The 22,341-nt window shown below is 38.5% G+C and overlaps 1 protein-coding gene across 1 annotated transcript in view; it reads right to left on the bottom strand.

Moving 5' to 3' along the window:
• Positions 1-22,341, bottom strand: part of LOC143695789 (uncharacterized) — a 179,989-nt gene that overhangs the window by 39,459 nt on the left and 118,189 nt on the right. Inside the window, exons 16-19 of the mRNA XM_077190996.1 lie at positions 15,955-16,179; positions 13,865-14,117; positions 10,309-10,472; positions 5,043-5,202 (exon numbers count right to left, since the gene is read on the bottom strand). Of these exons, the coding sequence (XP_077047111.1) occupies positions 5,043-5,202; positions 10,309-10,472; positions 13,865-14,117; positions 15,955-16,179 (802 nt within the window). The remainder of the gene's footprint in view (positions 1-5,042; positions 5,203-10,308; positions 10,473-13,864; positions 14,118-15,954; positions 16,180-22,341) is intronic.

Genomic DNA, 22,341 nt, shown 5'->3' with positions numbered 1-22,341 from the left:
GCTAAATGAGTTAAAAGACTTGCTCTCCAGCAATGCTGCCACATGCAACATCAGTTTCCTCTCCTACCAGTGTTGATTCCACTAGCAAGGGCAGAATTTTGCCCTCAACTATTCACAAGTAATTAATGCATTATTGAACAGGAATAAATAGATAGCAATTAAATAACAAGTATTAATGACTTATTTATTAACATATTAATAGTTGGCCTGAGAGTAATAAATGCAAATTAGTGTAAAGTGGTACCAAAAATCGTGTCGATAATAGGCCCTGAAGTAATCTTGTGTGTTCAAGATAATTACAAATATATTTTCCTTTCAAAAATCTACTGCCGGGTAATTTTTTATGGTTTGCTATAATATCATTTTAAAATTAGAAAATTAGCCCTAGTCTCATTAAAATAATTTTGCAGTGCATCAGGCTTTATTTCAAGTGTAAGTTTCACATTATCTTCTTGCCTACAGACCTTGCATTTTTTTTCCCAGAAAACCTCCTCATGTGCCAATATTTTGGGCCTGTGCTTGGTATGCAGTTTCGTTTCAGCTTACTATTGCACAACTTTTCTCATCGTTAGTATTACTACATAAAAAGTCCCTCTGCAAGCAGGGGTGGCACTTTGAGGGCTGAGTCCAGTAACAATCTCTAAGGGCCATATTTATTCCTTTTTATTCCTGCTAATAGCAACTGACCTGAGAAATAGTTCAGAGGCTTTAGACATGACCAAACTGATGCACACCTAACAACCAGATCACAACAGATACCACTTAAAAGGCCATCTCTGGTCAGCTGTTTTACTAGAAATACTTCCCCCCCTCTTTTTTTTTTTTTGTTTGTTTGGGTTTTTTTAATTCTTATTTGTTTAGACAAAAGAAAACTCCACCTCATACCTTGGCTCTAAACTATTACTTAACAAAAAGCTATTACTCGGTGAGGACAGAAAGACATTGCCACTTTTATTAGTTCTAGAAAGAAAAGGAAATTCTTGGCTAAAATCCAGGGTCCTGCCCTCATCACTGATCTGCTAACAATAGCAGACTAAAATATTCCAGTCTGCCACCGGTCCTGATTTTACCAATTCTAGAATCTGACACACATTTATCACGTGACTGCCTCTAATAAAAGATCAGCTAATATTCATGTTTGTAACAGGAATGGAGGAATGGGGGCCCAGGCTTCCTCCTAGCACTGCTGCACAGAATGCTGCTTCAGCATGTTTCTTTCTAGAAATGATTCTGCCTGCCTCTGTAGGTGGCATTTTTACTTCTTTGCATCTTTCCTCATTAAAGGCGTTGTAAATAGCTTTTTCCAGAATAATCAAGGGCCTTTCTGTGAGGTACAGGGTTACGGTGGCTCTGCCTGCACAGTGCCTTCCCAACCACTACATAAATGTGATTGTGGCCGTGTAATCTGTGTACCTGGAAATATAATTCGTTTTGTTGCTAATGAAGGTCCTACGGCACAAATTTATTAAAGGTATACTTTTCCGTGGGATAATAATTGGGTCGATAATATTAAACTCATAGGCTCATTATTTAATTGCAAGGGCAGATTATGAATACAGCTTCTAAAATGTATTTTAATGAAAAACACTACATCCTGACCTAATCATATCAACCTTATGCTATCTAATTAAGGATGCAAAAAATCATTAGAGTTGCAAAATATTAGTTCCAGCTCCATCAGGCTGTTAGCTGCCCCTTCATGAATATATATATTTTTTTACTCTATGATAAATAGTTAATGAGGTAAAAATGACAAAATTTGCATGTAGGCAAATTAGTTTAATAGACTGATGTCTTCCTGGTCTACAGAAAGTGACCTTTCTCCTATCAAAAGAAAGACTGAAAATACTTTGAAATGATGGCAGGGATGTGGATATCATTCCACAAATGACAAATCACTCCTCTGAACAATATAAAAATTATAAAATGCAATAACCTTAAATTCTCATCATATTGTAAATGTGTCCTCTGCTGCTGCATTTATCAATTTAATAAAAGGAAATTAAGCATATTATAAAATACCCATTTATGGGGCAATTTTTAATCCAGCGAATAAAAATGAGAAGCACATGGTTAATAGCAAGAAAATATTGCAAAAATGTGGACCTATTTTTTCCAGAAGGTTTGACTGACTATTTACTTGAATGACCTCCATTTAAAATATATTTTTTATATGGAGTGATGTAAGATATGGCAGTCTCATGCTTCCCTTTATAAAAATTGTTCACAGTTAATTTCGTATTTTATTTAAAAATTAACACATTAATAATGCACGCAATAAGACCTAGTGATGTGTCTTCCATACTGATTACTTTGTACAATTAGACATACAAAAAGAAAGGGACAAGATAAATACCTTATGCAAATCTATGGCAGAAAAAAGGGTCTTTCAGTATCTGAAATGCCTAGGAGCATAAAAAGACCTGCAAATACAGCTCCCACTCTTGCAGGGAGATGCTCCATGTGGAGAACATATTTGTAGAATGGAGAAAATTTTTATTGTAAAACAAGATTTGTAAAGAGCTAACAACACTTCCTTTGATGGTTCCCCTTTTCATCAAAATAATACCAAAAAAAAAACAAAAACGGGGGGATGAGATGGGAAAGATTTTGATTTTTGAAGACTGGTTCTTTTTTCACAGTATTTGTGTTTTTTACCAATAATTCAGGACTTTTGAATACTAGTCTCCACTCACAAATTTTCCCCATTGTGAGGCAGATCTTGTGACCACTGAAGTAAATGGTAGAGATCATCTCTAGAGATGCCAGTGAGGCAAATTCCTCTGCTCCTTCCACATTGCTTAAATCTTCTTACTTCATATAGTCTGCACCAGTGTGTCCCCCAGAGAACAGGAATGTTTAACACTGTCACAGCCTGGCTTTTGGTTAGGGATGACATCAAGGAAAAGGCATGAAATTCATGCAGATGTAGATAGAATAGGAACCAGAAACTTAGGCGTTTAGTAAAGACAAAACTGTGCATCACTTTCCTTTGTTGAACAAAATGTGTGCTGCTCCCTGTGAGGCATTGGGATTTTTCCCTCTACTCTGACTGCACCATCTGAGGTGCTGAATCCAGCTGAGGCTGGGCCCATTTTAAAGGATCTCAGACTAAGATTTCACATTTCAATGTGGCCTTTCATGCATGCTAGTCTGCATACTGGGAGTAAAACTAGGCACTTACACGTTTCTACAGCTATGGGTCATGCCTTTCAGTGTTCTGTCCCTTGAATTATGTCTTACTGTAGCAGTGGACAACCCATTCAGGTTTCCTCCATTCAGGTACAGACTACCTGTATTCAGAGAAGTAATTTTTTTTTCCATTCATTTCCATTTGTCTTTACCCCCACAATTCCTCCTTTCCTCCTACCCTTCTTTTTTTGTTTTTCTTTTTTGTTCACCTTATCCAACCCTTTCTGTTCTGCTGCAAGAAATTATATGATGGAAGGATCATTAAAAATTTATTCAGTACTTAAAAATGCAGTTGTTTGCTGTTTCCTTATCTGCCACTTTTTCCAAATTGGTGGTCCTGGCATGCAAAATAAGGTCCACTACATGTATTCTTTGTTTGACCTTACTTAATTTGTAACAAAGATAACAGAAACCAATTATCAGTGGTAATACTTTGAATTATTGCAGAAAGTTTTGAAGTGAAAAAAAAAAAAAAAGTTATTTTCCTTACTGGGAAAGACAAAATAAGTTCTATATCTACAAAAAGTGGGAATGTCTGAGGCAGGTGGTTGTGGAAGCACGTTCACTCTTTCAAACCTTTTCCCTCCCTCTGCTGAAATACCATGTGCTGCTTTGCACTTTCCCACAAAAATTAAGCTTACTGAGTATCTGCTTTTTCATTCAGTTTTTCCTTTCAGGGTCCAAACTGTCATCATAGGGGAAAAAAAAAGTGGAAAATAATTACAGCTGTGGCAGATGTTTATAACAGTGACAACTGAGGCTATATATTTATATAAACTGCTGATCTTTCAGAGGTAGTTATAGAGATTTGAAAAACCTACAGACCCTAATCTTAAGTCCCTTGTTCCAGAGGGTTAGAAAAGAAAAACAAAACAACTCATACAGGCTTAAGAGGACTAATTTCCTTCCTATCGGGGAATCTGTTCTTTCTTACATTGAAGCAGGAGAGTTACCAAACAAAGCATTGTACACAGAGGCATTCACAGATATATAGATCAAAGAGATGAGCACTTTACCAATTGTCCAAGAGCTGGTTTGTAAATTAGTCCTATGGGAATTAATAACACTGAAGCAAAGCCAGAAAGCAAGGAAGGAAGGAGGACAATGTCCCTCAGAGACTACTGACCACATTACTTCTTCTATTTTCAATTCTCTGAAAGCAATTATGACCAGAAGCCTCATCTGTGGATGACATCCCCCCCACTGGACACTTTCCAAACACAGAATGTATCTCCTATACATCACAGGTTAAGGTCTTTATATGGGACTAGAGGCTATGGGCTTAATGGAAAAGAAAGAGGAATTATTTTGATAACCAAAGCAGAGTACCTTTCCCTGCAGATTTCCAGCTTAGCCCACTGTTCTGGGCAATCCGGGAGGAAAAGGGCCAGGGAGAAGAGCATGGCTCTCATATCTGACAGACCAAACTCACACCCCCTTCTCAGGCCAGCCTCACCCATGCCCTCTTAAGGAATGAATTCTACTTGTTTATGGAAATACTCAGTTTGCTGAGCTGACCGAGAAATTATCTGGGATGATACTGATATTTAAACCAGTAGGAAGTCTCTAAGAGCCAGTCAAGAGCCATCAGACAGCACAGATAATTTTATGACATCAGTGATGCCTCTAAGCCTTTGGTTACTAAGCAGATTGTAACCTCTCAGGATGTTCAGGCAATGTACATGCAATGTCACAAAATTCTCCTGAACATGCTGCTTCTTAGCTTCTCCATTCAATGAAGCACCCTAAGAATAATTTTCTAATATCTAGATTCTTTTGAATAACGCTAAGACATCCAAAGCATTAATTTGGACCACAGACTCTTTTTGGAGACTCTGTTCACCACTCACCATCCGTCTTTCACCATTGATTCCTCTCCACTGCTCAGCCCTCTTCATAATGTAGCTCAGCTCCTGACTGGAAATCTCCAAGTCCAGTGGAACAAAGAACGTGCCTTCCTCACCATGAATGCGTCGAAATACATCCAACAGCCAACCTTCACTATGTAGCCTAAAGATAGAAATTATATATTTGGTTCATCTTTGAAAAGACTCTTAATGGGAAAAAAGTCACTCTTTTGTAGACTTATGTTTAGGTTTTCCCTTCATGACTATGGTCTCTGCCCATGATTAAGAAGTTCTCCAACATACAGCCCTCCACAGCCCTCTGGAGAATTTACAGTACCTGAATCAAAGCACATAAATGTAAGCAGCAATTTAATTTAATTATTTAAAGATATTGACTTCCCAAAAAAATCCTGATCTTCCTTCCCTTCAGAAATGTCTAATGTCTGTCCTCAGCACTGGGCTGGGTAACTAGTTCCAGTAGCATGGTTAGACATGAATGGAAGTCCTCCTGTGCCAGGGTTCAATAATGGGCAAACCACATCATATAGAAGGGAACCCTTTTTTTCAACCCCAAGCCTAAAGCCTATACAATCTAAACGTCTCTTGATGTTAGAAAATTCATTTCATTTGTTGGCTTTGTTTTTCTATGACATTTCTGTTCTGTGGCAAGGAATTGACAAAGCACTACGCAGTAAAATTTTGTGCCACAAGAAAGGCTTGCTGTGTGGCTTTTCTTGATGTAGGTGAAACCAAGAAATATTGTGGGGCTTTTGGAAAAGCCTGGTGTCACATTTTTAGCCTAAATTGAACTATAAAACATCAAAACACTGCTGTTTGATTCTAATGGATCCTCTTCAATTAATCTCTTTCTCATTCTACTTTTATTCCAAACACAAGGATTCAGAAAATAGAAATCAGGAAGTCTGGAATCTGAGTTTTGGATATTGAACAGAGGTCTTTTCTTTTGCACCATTTTCCGAGATAATACTTTACTCCAATTCAGCTGTTTCTTGGTGCCAATTTCAATATTTTCGTCCTTCCCATAGACTGGCTGGGTAATCACGAGAAGTGCATGGATTGCTGTGGCACTGGAACCAACAAAATGCCTGGATTTCTGTGGAGCTGTTTAGGTCCTTCATTTCTTGGCAGGTGGGAGATGAAGCACAGGCATAAGTCTTTAGACCCTCTGAATTCTCACCTTTCTCATGTACAGCAGCACCAGTGACAGTTCTTGTAGCTGGTCCTTATCCTGGGGTTTTGTGTTGGCCTGTATGTGGTGAACAATGTGTGTGCCTGGCAGAGGCAGAAGGTTGCTCAGCTAACCCAGAATGAAGTTCACATTTACATCAGCTCTACATCACACCTTACAGTGCTCACAGAAAGTGCAGAGCAGCACACTCAACAAGTTAGTTGCTTAGTACAATTTCGCCCACAGTTGAGATTTAGCATGGAACAGAAATAAGGAGATGCACCAACAGACGATTTTTCAACTTGATCTCAGGAGGAGCTTTAGCTCTCTCTTCAAAGGGGAATGTGTACCTCAGGGTCAAGGACCATATCCAAGAGTTTCTGTGATGAAGTAGCTATTCTGATCCCAAAATCTGGCAGCCTGACTCAACATCAGATTAAGAATTTATATCTCAGGCTTTGCTGCAAAGGTTCTCTCTGTACTTTTTTCCCTACCCTTCTTTTTTGAAACATTCCTTTTTGAAGCTGCAGCCCTAAATTTGCTGTAGTTTCCAAGATGCCATTTTGGGATTCTCTTATCAAAAGGGGACAGCAGGTGGAAGATCATGTAATCAAGATGTAGGTAGTCTGGGAATATAAACAAACTGGCTATCAAGAAATAATAGAAAATGCTCTAAATGTGTGAAATACAAATCAGTGCTAAAGCAGAGTAGGATACTAAAGTAGTAACACACTACAGAAGAGATTATTTTTTATAAACAACTAATATCCTTTATGTAATAATTTACCAAATTCCACAGTATTTTTAAATAAAAAGTTTTTCTCTTAATCTCTGGATCAACATCAGATATTCTTTCAATGCAATAGATATATTTTTGGAAGAACTGATTCATAATTTAGAATTACCTTGTGCTTGGTTGAAAAACTAGCAATTAAGCTGGTGGACTTTCTGACCTTCTGCTTATGTTGAACCAATATTACTCTATGGTGTTTGCGTTTGACATTCCAGGTCAGTAGTTTAAATTGTTTGCCACTTGTCTTGCTAAACAAGAGAAAGACCTTGCCATTTATTTAAGCTCGCTTAATGCAACATTCTTATTTCAAATTAAGTAAAATTTAATGCAGTTAAATTACTGTCTATTTGCTGCCATAAACATTTTCTATATGAAGATTTTAAGCACATGGTTATAAACACTATAATTAACTTTGAATTAATTAAGAATCATGAAGCCTGTCTTTCAGCTTTGTTCCTTTTGTCCAAAAGTACTCAGCCTGCTCCTGTTACCTGCTTTAATTTCTTTTCTTTGGCATAAAAACTCATAAAACACTTCTTATATCTTAACATACTTTGTTATAAGCATGAGAGTAGTTATTTTTATTGCTAATACAATAGAAGAAACAAAACACAGATTATGTTTTCTAGACATATGAGAACCAGTATAATAGTCTACAGGTTCATTTATTTACCTATCAGAAAAAGCAGTAAACATTGAAATTATTTCCTACCAAGAGTCTGATTAAAAAATGGGCTTTTCAAAGAATTACATAAACCAAAAATTAAAGGGTAGTTTTAGTGGTTTAAAACAATTTATTACATCTTAGCTTGAGCCTTTCTCATCCTTTTTTGGAAAACCACCATTGAAAATACAAAACCAGCTTTGCTATTAACACTGAAACGTGTAGATTTCTGAAGCTTTTCCCTGAAAAATGTTTCAATACCAAGAAATTCAGATGCTTTCCACAGACACTTTTCGTTCAGACGGGTCTGCATTTTCTCACAGTGCAGAAAACATTTCACCAACAAACTCCTGTCTGTTTCTAATATCTGGTAGAATTAAAAGGAAGAAATTGCAACCAATGCCTCTTCATGGTACAAAAAAGTAATTAGAATATCTCTCCATGCTATTTGTACTACAGACTTCCAAGACAAGCATGGGGAATCAGATTTATTGAAGTATTTTGGTTTATAAAGACACAAGTAGATACTATTTAACCCCTGCCCATTATTTCATTAGCTTCCTGGCTGTTCACCAGTGCTGCCATGAAGTTTTCTAGCTGTGGCAGAAACAGACACTTCCCCTGCTTGCTTTGGTGGTATTGTGGGTTCAGTGCTCTTATCCTTTCTTTTACACACTGTCAAAACCCTTCAGTTTAATGTCAAACTGCTGAGTAATCCAATAAACAGCACCTCCTCCATCCAACAGCCAAAGTCTCCCCTGTGGATTAGAGTCTTCAGGCACGGAAGGTATCCCTCAATATTTATATTGGCTTACCTTCCAAGAGAAAAATGTGGTGGATGCTTATTTAAAAATATATGTTTTCTGTGCTGAGCAACATTCCACTTGAATGTATTTGAGATATGGCATCTGAGAAATATTCACACAAAGGGATGCTACTGCCCTGGCAGTGTAGTATTACTTATTCTCTTTTGAAAACAAATGCTGTTATGTCCAAATTCAGGAAATAGTGTTATGAAATGCAGAGGTGTTGTCCTTAAAAGCATTTTTAAATGTTTTAATTCTGTCTTTATTAGGCTGACAGTGTGCTGCTCAAGAGTCCTACCTAGGTCCAAGTTTCCCATGGTGTTGGCTGTAGATTTTCAAGGAAGAGAAACTTGATACAATTGCAGAAGCTCATTTTATAATTTTACTCAGCACAGACTCCAGTATTCAAAATGTTTCCTTTTGTTATCAAGCAAAGAACTTCAAAGACCTTATGCACTGTAACAGATTTTGTTATCTTCCCTTTGCTTTTGTACTTTGCTATGAATCATTTTTAAAATGTGTTGTGCTAAGACAACTTTTTTCCCCCTAGTAACATTATTCCCCCACCCCTTTATTGGAAAACATTACAGGAAAATTGATCCAGAAGGAAAGATACCTTTGATGATCTTGCACCTGTTCCCCAGACAATGAAGATGTTGGTAATATTCTCATAAAAACCTGCCTTACAAATGTTTTAATTTAAATTAATTTTCCTGAGTAATAAACGACAGCAGCTAAAACTTACGAAGCTATTCAAAACTATTAAGTCAATGATTAAGAAGGCATTAACGTCTCAAAAACTAATTAACTAGACTGCCAGTACATTGGAGTTGTGTACAGCTCCCAGGAACGTAGGAGCTCTGAAATATTTCGCAGAAATTTAGATTGCCATTTATCTTTTTCTGCCTGCTGCAACAGAGTTTGTGGCAGGGGGACCGAGGGATGATACAGTAAGGTGGAGGGCATATGTGAGATTTTCTGTTCTTACACCTGCCTGCATCTTGCCTTTGCACGTGGCTTTTTTGTTGGTGCTTGCCAGTGTTCATCACTGGGTGAATTGAAGGCAGCACAAAATCCCTGCTGCATTATAAACAACTCACTTATAAAAAAATATACACTTTTTCATTCAATATATTTGACAATCTATCTAAATAATTTTCAGTGTCCCACACCTGTCCCTATTGACTGCACAGCTAATGGTTCTACTAGAAAGCTGGCAAGAAAGATAGTTGGCCAAATGTCATGAGGAACTGAGTTTAGAAAATGAGCTTATGTCATGGAAACATTATTTGGATTAAATCTTGTCATGATGACTCAGTCACAAGTCAAAAATCCTGTATCATCAAAAGCCTGTAAGGCTCTGGAAGCCACTGCAGATTCAGAGATTTTGCACTTCATATCATATGTAGCTTTCTGAAATTGTTCCTATTTCTCACAAACCCCCTTCTTGTAAGTAAAGACAACATCTTCGAAAGTACCTAAATGAAAGGTACAAACACTTTACAGCTTAAGCCCTTTCATAGGCACAATTGTCTGAAGCCAAAGAAGCAGAGGCTTCTAGAATCTATGAAAAATCATTATATCAGTTGTGTTCCTGTTGGGAAATAAGTGACTCTCTCTCTCTGACTTGCTGTGCCCATCAATCCCAGTGCATTAAAAGTTAAGCAGGAGGAAACCCCTCCTTGATTATCTGCAGTTCTGGTCTCTTCTGGATGTGTGACACTGATACATCTTTTTTGATGTCACCTTATTTTATCTAACAGGAAAAGAGGCATGAACCTAAGTTCCTAAGGGAATAATGAGATTAAGAGACATACCTTAAAAAATACAGGTACAACACTGTTGATGAGATCATAAACAGGATGATATAAAGCATCACAGTGATTAAGGCGCCAGGAACTCCTGACTCCCCTGCTCTTAGAAACACCCAGGAGAGTTTTGCAGCATCAGCAATGGGTGTCTCTACGCTGTTCCCAAATCGCTGTCATGGAGAAAAAATCAACATAAGAAAATGTCACACCTGATTAGAACATGAATCTCTGTACAATAAGGATTTAAATGTAATTTGTGGGGCACACAGTCTGAAACTTAGGAGTCTGCTAGATAGAATTTGAAATTAAACACAGGATGCAAAATAAGCTATTTTCTAGCTTATTTTAGTACAATTAAAATCTACCATATAGAGATGGCTTATTGAGAAAAACTCATGTCACAGTAAAAATGCTTGAAGTGAAATCTCTCAATGTATTTCAGGACAAGTGGCAGGGCAGAAGGCTGAAATTTGCCTTCATGCAGTGACCAAGGAGGTATAATATTGAATTACTTATTTTCCAAAAATCTATTATTTTCCTTTTTTTATCTTTTTTCCCTCATATCTAGTTCTTAAGAACTAGCTACTGTATTGACATATTATTGCCCTCTGCTGGATCAATTTAGAAGAATTCAACTACATATCATGGGTCTTCTACTGCTCAGAACTAAAATAAATTCTTCTCTCCCCTTTTGCCTTTTTAAAGTCACACAGTGACAGCCATATCCATATTAGATCGTGTTGACACATTTTGCAAGGATGTGAAACTGCACCACCAAAGCATCCAGAGTCCATCATTTAGAGAGGATCTGTGACCTTTAGGCTTCAAGAAATCTGCACCTTTCTGAGCAACTTGGCTAGATTAACCCTTAGGAATTGTCATAACTTTCTGCACTTTTCTGACTGCCTTGGCAATGATGTGCATAGTAAAGGAAGGACAGCTACAAGTCCAGCTATTGAAGGACTGTGATTCTTGAGTATATTTTTGTTCTCTCTTTACCATTTGCAATGCTACTACGTTTCTGTCAGGGAAATTGAAGTTCCCAGGAGAGCGGTAATGACATATAAAGACAAGCCACATATTTATTACAAAAAGAATTAAATACTCTGGTTCTCTTCTATCTCCCTGTCCCATCTTCTCTTCTTGGGGAAAAAAAAGTAAAAAAAACAAAGTTGGCTGCTGCCGCTGCTTTCTCACTGAAGCAACTGTCTACCAAGGAAAATCCTCTGCACAACAGTCACGTCCTGACATTCCTCCAGAGAGGCAAAAGGCTGAATGGCAAATAAGAATCAATTTCGCTCTTATCCAAGAAATTCTCTCTGGCAAGCAAAAGTGGCGTGGGAGAACTTTACTTCTCTATACTTTTTTTCTAACAAAGGTACTCTGTCAATGTGTATACCTTCTGTGGTCCTCAAAGACATGATTCAAGAAAGGTGTCTTCATTTTAAATAGCTTAAACAATATTTGTCAACATCTCTCTCAGGTACTCATCACACCACCACATGTGGTGGTCATGTGAGCCTTTTGCAGTGACTCCTGTTTTTCACAATGACACGCATCCATGTGGCCAAGGAGGTGTTATTGTTTTCTGCATTTTGGAAGCCACAGACAGACAAAGTGAGTGATGTCCCAGGAAAGCTCTGACAAAACACGAACTTGAACTGCATGGGAATGTTTCTTATCCCTGAAACATCCTTCTACAAGCTGACAGTAAATGAAATTTGAAATAACACTTTTGACACAGCATTTTGGATGATGACTTGAAACCCCCCAAATATGCAACTGCTCTCTAGCCTTTCCTTAACAATAGAAAACATTAGTTAGTAAACACAGAAACCTTTGTCTCCAGGGCTATCTGTCATCTTTCATAAGTATTAAGGCCATTTTGAATACTAAAATACATTCTAGCACTAAAATAACTCATATTACCACAATACAGTATTTTAAAAAGGCTTGATCTAAAATAGATTGGCAAGCAAATCTGAAATAGCAGCTGAAAGAATGCCAAGAGAAAAAATATTACAAATGCAATAATGAAAACACATGTAAGAGATATAGTTTCATTTTGGAAAGGATACATACAGTATATTGTGTAATATTTGAACAAATGAGTTTCTACCAAAGATAATCTTGGTGGGTAAGACTGCCAAATTTTCAATATGAAGTACAGAGAAGTGTGTGCATTTTTAACACTTTAATGAAAAACTAAGTTATTTTACTTGTATCTCACGTTTCCCCCAACCAAGTGCTATTTGAAATTGATAAGTAATCCAGTCTGTGTAGAACTGAGGATAATTCCACTGAAGTCAATGGCAACGATTTTTTCAATGCAAGTGTGGGAAAGATAAGGCAGACCTCGTCCTCTCTTCCAGTTTTTATTAATACACCAGTATTAGAGGGGATAAAAAATCCATTTAAAAATTTCAGCATTCCTAGCCTGGTTGTTGAGGAAATTAATCTTTTTCTTTTAGGAAAAAAAAATCTTAATCTGAATAATTACAATTAAAATTCAATACTGTGCAAATTTTACATCATGGAATTTAAAAATAAATAAATGCAGGCTGCCCAAGTGAAAACTAGAGAATGTTGCCACATGCTTAAAGTATTGCAATTACCTCTCAAGTGAGCACAAATTAAATTTCTTGAAGAGCTGAATTTTAATTTTCAAAACCACTGCAATGGAAAATATTGTGTAAAGAGTGAAAAATCACCTGCAGAGCACAGGTTAGACGATGAAGAGCTAAGAGACCTGAGAAAACCTGATCCACAAAACACCTGTAGATCAGTGCTTCATCTGGAGTGAGTATCAGAAATATAGATGACTTTGAAAGACCAGCAGGAGCAGAAGAGGAGCAATACCACAACCCAGAAAAGCTCTCAGCATCCCGCAACCATTGAAAGGAGCCTGTGTCACATACACAGTGAGACCCAAATTTGAAATTTGTGGTCTGGGATACTGGGCTTTATCTTTGATGTGATAAAAGTCTGCAGCCACCCAAGAACAGCTGGCTACACAGCCCATACACAGGCACAGATAGAGTTGGGAACTTTGCTCTCCTGTTTTTACATATGATGAAACTCTCTCCTGAAAGATGTCAATCTTTCAATCTCACAAGTCTTTTTAGGTGTGCCAGTAAATTATATTAACTACCTTGCATGTCAGAGAAGTGCATGATAACCTCCATATTTTTCATTTTGTCTGTTTCAATGCTTAGAAAAATCTGAAGCGTTAATAATCAGGATTGCTCATTAAACCATGCCCATTAACATCCAAAATTGCAGTAATTCTTTTCAAAGCAGATGCAATCACTCCAGCAGTGGATTTACTTTCTTATCTCCAAATATGGCTTGTACAGTGCTCTTAATTTTATGCAGAAACACAGTGACTCCATTAGATGAGAATTTTGTTAATAAAAAGGTAATGTATAACATTATTATTTAATTTCTTTTTAACTTTCATGTTCCATTGCCAGGGGTGGATTTTCATATTTTTCAGTGATTCACTGAATAAAACAAACTTCTACGTCAAGTTCTCATGTCCAAGTTATTTTAAGTGACTCACCCCCAGGAATGAATCCACTACAAACACTGCCAAGGGGTCTAGCATTGTCCATAGTCCCATAGCTATGATAAACTTTGACAAGAAGGAAGGGAATGAGTCAAACAGCTGCTGACAGCCCCAACTCATCAGGACCATGAGAAGCAGCATTGCGTTCAAGGTTAGGGGTCCCACCACAACCATGGCCAACTCTTCACTGGTGTGCAGCAAGGAGTTCTGGTAGCACAATTCCACAGTGTGAGGGAAGAGCTGGAATCTGTAAACAAGCAAAAGGAGAGCATTTGTCTGTGCTCCTGAGCAAGCCATTGAAAGGAGGTAGGATCAGGCGTGTTGAATTGTAAAGTTGCATTCTTATCACAACACTCTGACCAAAAACTCTATGAAGCTAGTCAGAAAAAAAAACCTTTCTCCTCCTCCTCCTGTCTCTGCATCCTTGGATCCCCTCTGACTCTCAGTTTACATCCAGGCTCTAGGAATTGCTCAGGAAAGGGTATAGGAAGGTGTTACCTCCCTGACCCACCAACATGAGTACAGGCCCCAGGAGCTCACCCATCTCTGCACAGCAGCACCTTTGGGCACTGCACAAAGCAGCAAATGTGCTGTAGAAGACATAGCTAAAAGTTAGCATGCCTAAAGTGATTGGAAATGTCCCTCTCACCACCATGAGATGGTGGGATTTGCAAAGCTCATACCATGAGCAAGTTTACTGGCACTGTAAGAGACAGGAACAGCATGGCATTGTGAGCTACACACAGATTATGAAATTTGAGGCAAAAATTTCAGTCCTATTGAAATGGCTTAAATTCTGCTCCTAACTAAAAGTGAAGTGGTTTGATTCTCACTCTGTTCCCTACTTGTGAGTGCCACCACTACATTTGGTAGGACTAGAGAGTGCTCAGCTCAGTCTCATTGTTCAGGCACACAGTTACAGACTGGGATGCTGATCCAGGGCATTTTGGCTTGAGACCATTATCCTTTATCTAGCTGACTGCCTGGGACAGCTGTGACTAGTGGCTTTGAACATGACCACCACTCTCTCATGCATTGCTTCCTTCTGTTGAGTTCCCTTTGTTTTCACAGACTCTCGATGCTTGGCCTCCCAGAAGTTTTAGCGCCAGCTGGCTAAGTTGACAGGGGCTGTGCAAGGCCAGAAGTGAGACATGGCTGGCTTTGCATTAAGATCTAGAAGACAACCTTAACAATACCCAGTACTTCCAGAGTCTGCTCAGACACCTTGTTCAAATTTCAGCCAATAATCAATACCACTACCACACCAGACGTAGGTCAGAGAGTTACGTGTTACTGGTCCACACTGACTGATTCAGGTTTATGTGATCCTTTAAGGTGAATAAAAGAAAAAAAAGGTTTCTATCAGAGAAATATTTCCTTTCCTAAGCATGATGGAACCTTTTTGCTCTGTAAAACCCTTCTCTACCACACAGAAACATGAATAGAGTCAGGTATTTATCACCTAGTGGACTTGTACTCCATCTTTGGGTTTTTTCATGCCAGGTAATGACAAGCAATGATTTTCCTGCAACACTCTAGAGAGATCTAATTCCTGAGCTAAAGTTAATGTATTATACAGTTAAAATATGTCAACTCATTGCAGTACTCACAGTAAAACTGATATATCAAAGTTAAATTCTTATAAGTATTTTACTCATAGATCACTTTGGTAGCATGAAATATGATTTAAATGTTTCTTCAGTTTTGTGCACTCCTTAGGCACTTTGAAATACTTTATCCAAAGTGATAAATTAATCTTCTGGAAGATACATAATCTGCTGAGTATCTCAGATGGGAGAGAGGTAGGCATGACACAAGATTCACAAATGGACACGTCATGTTCTGTGTTTAAAGTTTACATTACTAACACCATCACCTGATATGCACATTTGAATATCAGATCACTGGACTCTGGATGCAGTCCTTGTTCTATTAGTTTCTGCAGGGGCTCCTATCAGAGCTTGCATGTTGAGCTCTCAGCATGAGCCTTAGCCATCAGTTCTCCTCATAGTGCAAACGACCTGCTTTGAATCAAGCTATTTGGAGAAATATCCTTACAGAGAAAAGAGGGCAGCAGGACTTACTTTGCAACAGGAACTGAGATGGCCCAAAGGAAGAGCCACTGGCTCAAATAATGCAGGTAAAGTCTCAGGAACCAAAGCACAACCACCAGTAGTGCAAGCAGCCAGAAGTCCCTGGAGCGCCAGCGTGTGGCTCCCAGCTCTGAAAAGGCCACGTACACCACGAAATGGAAACGCTCCACAGCCTGCCTGGACAGCTTCACATCAGCAGCAGCAGCAGAGCGGCAGCTAGAGATGCATGGAAACAAAACAAAGAGTCATTCCTAAAAGCACATAAGAAGAAGCAGTTGCAGAGTCCTGCTGTACAGGTTCAGATAATGAAGCACAGGTTCTGATAGCAACTTTGATTAAACAATGCACCTGACATTAAAAACAAAAAAAAAAAAAAGTTTTTTTCACGGCAGTCTAGGTGAGAGGTGGCTTCCTCCCAGAAATCACGCCGCCACTTTTAAAAGGACAACAAATCACATTTAAAACAAAGGTTTTAAAAGCCTTTTGGTTTCATTTTTATTTTAATTTTTCTCACAAATTGTTCTCTGAGGAACACTTTATCTCTTGTTTTCCTTCTGAGAAAATGGTAAAAGAACTTGTCATATTTGTACTGAAAAGTATTAATTTTACTGAAAACCTGTGAACAGCTTTTTGGCATTTGGTAAGGGCACTTCAGTCAAAATATTTCAGGACAAAATGTGGGATAAAACTTCTCTTTAGTTTCAAGTAAAAGAGAAAATAGAAAGGAACTTTCACTGTAAAGGATTCTGCTACTGAGTGTGGTGTGATTTTAAGCTAATTACTGTAGTGCTTCAAAGGAGGTGGAGGGAGGAAATGAGATGCCAAGATGCAGCCTTTGCATTATGTTTCTCAGAAACAGGAGTCTCTCAGCTGATTCAAAGCTGAAAAGACAGTAGCTTCTTTGACCTTTTAAAACTTCTAACTGCTATGCTTATTTCCACTGATTTAAATGACTAAGCAGCTGAGATGCACAACTCTAGGACTTAATATGATGTCATCATGCTCAAACTCTTATTTAAATTGATTAAGGCTTCTGAAAGTTCAGAAATATAAAGGTCTTTTTGTGGAAGAAAACATGCTGGCTTTTTAAACTGTAGCATGTGACTGAAGAAGAAGCAGCAGATGTACTTGCACTGTATTTCATGCTTTTTTTAAGAACATTCCTGTCTACACATATTTCTTAAGTAGCTGTGTATATCTCTTTCTCCAGCAGTCACAAAAAGAACTGTGAATAGCAATAGAGAAGAAACTTAAAAGGTTTCTACATTTAGTCTAGGTTTGAATGAGAAGGAAAAACAAACCCGCCCAAATCTGCCAGCCATAAGGCTGGATTTTGAGACCAGCCTTGGCATCATGTTACTCCTGATACTCAGTGTTGAGCAGGATGCATGTGGAGGAGATGGCAGGCTGTCAGCCAGCCCCTTTACTCATGAGAAGGTTCAGGCTTTAGTTACATGGTTGGAGAAGGAGAGGACGAGAAATTGTCAGGGGCACAGCACCAAAAAGCAGGGTTTGGGTCACTGACGGTCTCAAGCACAAATAACTATAACTTCTCACAGAAAGATCTGCTTGGGCTGAGAAAGATGATTCTTGCAGTGACTGTAGGTTGATCTGTCAGGGGTTTTGAAGGTTTTTTCAAGTTATGTAGTCCATTTTGCTTATGTCCTAATCAGCCACAAAGTCCTGCTTTAGAGAAGGGCCACATCATGGATGACCTTCCTCATGTTGTAATTATTTGCCCACAGCAGCCTGCAGGAACATCACAACACTTTTCATTAACATTATGAATTCATAGTCTAGGCTTGTGTGAGAAAGAGACAAAGAAAAATGTAAAATGAGAAATATAATTGACTGTGGTATTATACTACAATAACCATGGAATTCTAAATGTCCTGAACTCTGCAGCTAGATTGCACTACACTTCCTTTCATATAAAGAAATTTTTGTCATCCTTAATAGCTTCCATCAAATTTACTCTTAAAGTATTCACTCTTTGAGAAAAGTTAATAGAGCAGGATTAACCACACTGTATTTTAGTTAGACCAAATAGTTTATTTGTAAAAAAAACAAAAAAAAAGAAAAAAAAAAGGAAAAAATAATACTCTTAGCTCATAATACTCATCCTTCATCAAACAAGCAGAATTACATAGACGTTCCATCCAGCCTCACCCATGTCAGAAATCCACATCCTACAGGGATCACTGCCAATCTTCATCTCTGTGCCAAGAGCACAAGTAACCATGTATATTTCAAAAAAAAATTTGGATTTAGTTCAACATTTCATTTTATGTAAGAATCATCTACTATTAGGTCATGTAGTCTCAATTTACTAATTGGAGCTACTTCTAAATAAGCAACACCACAACAAAATATTCAATGGACAACCTGTAAAACATTTCAAGAACATAAATCCTTCCTCCAACCCAACACACAAACAGAGAAGGAGGGCACACAGCTCAGAGCACTGAAATTAATCAATCCTTTTTCATTCAAGGCAGTGCTGGAGCACCAGGAATAGTGAAAACCCTTGGTAACCAAAACCATTGGTTGGGAAGGTGAGTAAAGCCCTTGCTCACTGCAGCATGACCTCCCAGGGCAATCAGTACTTTCACAGGAGCTCCATGAACTCACTTGCTCCAGCTCTGTCACTCGCTGTGTGGAAGGTGCTTCTGTACACAGTGTGAGCACACCATACAAAGTGTGCCTATGGAACTTCCCTAAGGTTTAGGCAGCAATGAAAATAATATGTGCTTCCATCACTCCATTGCTCCACACACTACTCCCACTTCCAAGAGGTCAAAAGAGAACTGATGTCTTCCCCGGTGTCATCCCTGCTGAGATGCTGACTCTGTCAGCCACGGGAATCCAGCTGCTCAACAAATTTATAAATGAAAGTAGAGAAATTCAGAATGTGCTCACATATCAAACCCAAAAGCCTTCCACAGAAAGACCTTTCCTAAATGAGCAGAGCACCATTTATGATGACTTTCCTTAGTTACACCTTTCCTCTGAAAAAAGCAATAGCAGCCTAGAAACTCCACAGAAACCCAAGCTTGTTAGAAGTCAAAGAAATCCAGAAAAATATGTCCATTGGGTAGAATCAAACGACATTTGTTTTTATTTTTGTAACAGCAATTATCCTTTTTAAGACTTCATGATTTTCATCAAATGCCTTGATCACAATTTCCTGCTCTTAAATGGAAATTAAGCACTTATTTGTTTATCTTGTTGGAAGTCCAGATTCTGAATGTCATTTCTGTGCTCTAACCTTGGTTATATTTCCCAAGGTTATACCTTGACATGAGCACCATCAGCCAGTGGTAGAAACTGGTGGAAAATGTAGCCTACACAGTGACTCAGTGAAAGTCCCAGCCCATGACTGGAATATCTTCATTTACTTTAAAACAAATTCAGTTGGCCCCAACTTACTTGTGAGTTTCAGGAAACTGTTCCTGAGAACTCATTAATCATGCTGTAAGGCTGTTTACTGGTTGCCACTTCAAAACACTAGGCTTAAATGACCTCTCTTATTGACTTTTTTGAAAAATGAAGAAAGGAAGAGGCAGAAACATGAAATGAAATGCACCAAACAAGTGGAAACAGTCCCTTTAAATATTTTCACTGGTGTTAGTAGTAAAAGCTTGGGGGTGGAGTGACAGTGCTGGCAGATACAGTTTTCAGAAGAGATTTATATAAAGTTGCTGTAGGGCAGAAAGCATGAGTATTACCTTTCAAAAACAAAATAACCCCTCCACCCACAAAAAAACCCAAACCTTAACCCTTGGGTGAAAACTATATAAAGTTCCAAATGAGAAGCCACTTGAGCAATGGATTTATCCATGATTCCTTGGATTACTGGTAAGTAATTTGGCTGAATGTTTTTGTTCTAGGGCATTAGTTTTGCATTTTTCCTTGGGAAATGCTGCAGTAACAAACAGCAGAGACCGAATTACCATAAAAGCAGGTCAATTATTTCTATGGAAATTGTTCAGAAGGAAAGAAACGATGCACAGATTCTCTTAAACTGCACTTGATGATGATGACAGAAAAGTAATGGCTGATAGAAGGCAGTGTGTACTGTTGGGTGACAGCTTTGTTGCTGACAAACTACGGTGAACATTTGTATAATGCACTGCAAGGCTGGCACTTAGAGCTGATGGCGGGGTACATCCTCAGCTGATGCAACCCTGCTTACTCCAGAGCTACACTGGTGCTCACCAACTGAGGTATTCAGGATCTATCCTGAATGTATCTATTATTTACATTGCGTAAAATAAGGCAAAATAAATGTTTCTTTGTCACCCATACAGACAGAGAAGATTTAAAGAGCCAATGCAGGCACAAATTAGTTTATGCAAATTACCTTCAGGGAATCATACACAGTCCTTACAGCCCAAGTGTCAGTGCAACATGTTTACTCAGCTCCCCACCACCACCCTAAATGGCAGGGTCCCTAAACTTAGTCCTTTATGGCTTATCAACAGAAATGAAGATGCAGGAAATGCTGCCCAGTGTTACTACAATGAGATGTTATCACTTTCAGGGTAAAATCATACCTGTATCTGAAGGCACATCTAAAATTAGTACACTAATACATGTGGAAACCAGTTCAAAGCACCGCTGATGAAGCATGAGAAGAGAATATGCTTTGTTCCACTGTGCACAACATATACACATATATAAAACACATAATTTTATTATTGTTAGAAGGACTTTATTATTATTCCCTCTGCATAATAGTCTTCCTTTTCAAGGCTTGTATTGCATTACAAAGAAATTGTCTTTATCCCAGGCCGTATGATGATGACACAAATGACTTTGCCCAATAAGCCAACAGCAGAGCTGTGAACTGAGCTCTGCTGAGTTACAGTCCATTATTCTATCCACTGGATTCCTAATAAAATATTACTTTTTTGTTTATTTGTATGCAAAGTGAATATAACCAGGGAGAGCATTTGCCAAGGATGGAGGCACTGTTTTGTCCTAGCTCTTTCCAGGACACACCTATGCTTCCTGTTCTTCAGTTTGCAAGCAACCAAGAAAGCAGGTATCGCAAACAGTTACAAGAGCTACCTAGGGGCTATCTGCTGAGAGAGAGGTGACAAAAGACCTGAAGGGACATTAGGTAGCTCCTCAACATACAAATGCTCATAGGAGAATTTGACCTTCTACTTACTGAAAAAGCCAAAGTCATTATATAGAAGGAATGCTGGAAATCATGGCACGTTTATTTTTCAGGTGCAGCTGTGGTGGGAAAAAGAAACTGCCAGAAGCAAAATCCAAAATCCAAAAACAGGGCTTTTAGGAATTAAACATTTGTGTGAAACAGGAAAAAAGAGTAATCCAATAACTGCAGTAATTGTTTTCCATTTATTGCAAAGAATATGACACAGGTACGTGACTGCACCTGTAAACACCCATGCTGCCCCACCAAGCTGGGGAGGAGGAGGCTGATGGTGGCTGTTCTCCTCCTGAGGTCCAGGCTGTGCCAGCTCATGGGAGACAGCCAGCAAGCAGTAAACTCTGGATCAGCTACATCTTAGGTGTGTTTGCATTACATGCATAGCCAAGAGCCAGAACAAACACGGCAGCTGAACTTTTCCCATAACACACTCCTGGGGTTATGTGCTGGCACAGCTGTAGCCTTGGAGGAACCACTATACTGGTTCCTATACTGGGTGGGGGCACACTCTGGGTCAGTGGGCCAAGAAATATTCATTAAAGAGGATGGGAAGAAAGTGCTGACAGATTCATATTGCTCTGGATATAACTGTGCTAGCCTGAAGATGGTGGACAGTCAGTTTTCAATATAAAAGAGTTTATGACAACAGAAAATTGGCAAAGAGCAGCAGATTCATGTCCTCAGCAGTCCCTTTACCCAACAGTGTTAGGCTGGCGGAGGAGCCCATCTCCTGACCTTAGCTAACTAAGAATTTCCTAAGGGAATTAACTGAGACATTCACAAGAAGAGATTTCTTACCCAGCTGGGCAAGAAAGCATTGGACAAAAAAAGAATCACAAAATTTAAGCAGAGTGGCAATAGTGCTGGAGGACAGTGTGGCTCCTTGTAGAGAGCTGGCAAAGCTTTGCACATTTCAGCTTTGAGCAGCATCTGACAATGACAAAGCAAAAATTACAAAAAACCAAATTATTATCATCATGGCTGCTGTTTAGGTAAGCAACTAAAACTTTGCCTATTTCATGCTTAACTGCATTTTCAAGAGCTTAGTGGCTTGGCAAAACAGTCTGGAAATCTTACAAGGACAGACTTTGTTAAAATATTCCAGGCTGGCTGCTTCCAGCTCTGGATGGGTACAAACATGAAGTGAAGAAATCGAGTGCAGTTTTCAGAACTTTTAAGCAGCTCTGTTTTTTATT

This window comes from Agelaius phoeniceus, chromosome 1 (genome assembly GCF_051311805.1).
Source record: "Agelaius phoeniceus isolate bAgePho1 chromosome 1, bAgePho1.hap1, whole genome shotgun sequence".
In the NCBI taxonomy this organism is placed as follows: domain Eukaryota; kingdom Metazoa; phylum Chordata; class Aves; order Passeriformes; family Icteridae; genus Agelaius; species Agelaius phoeniceus.
The sequence above is the reverse complement of the archived record's forward strand: the minus strand, read 5'-3'. Positions and strand labels throughout refer to the sequence as shown.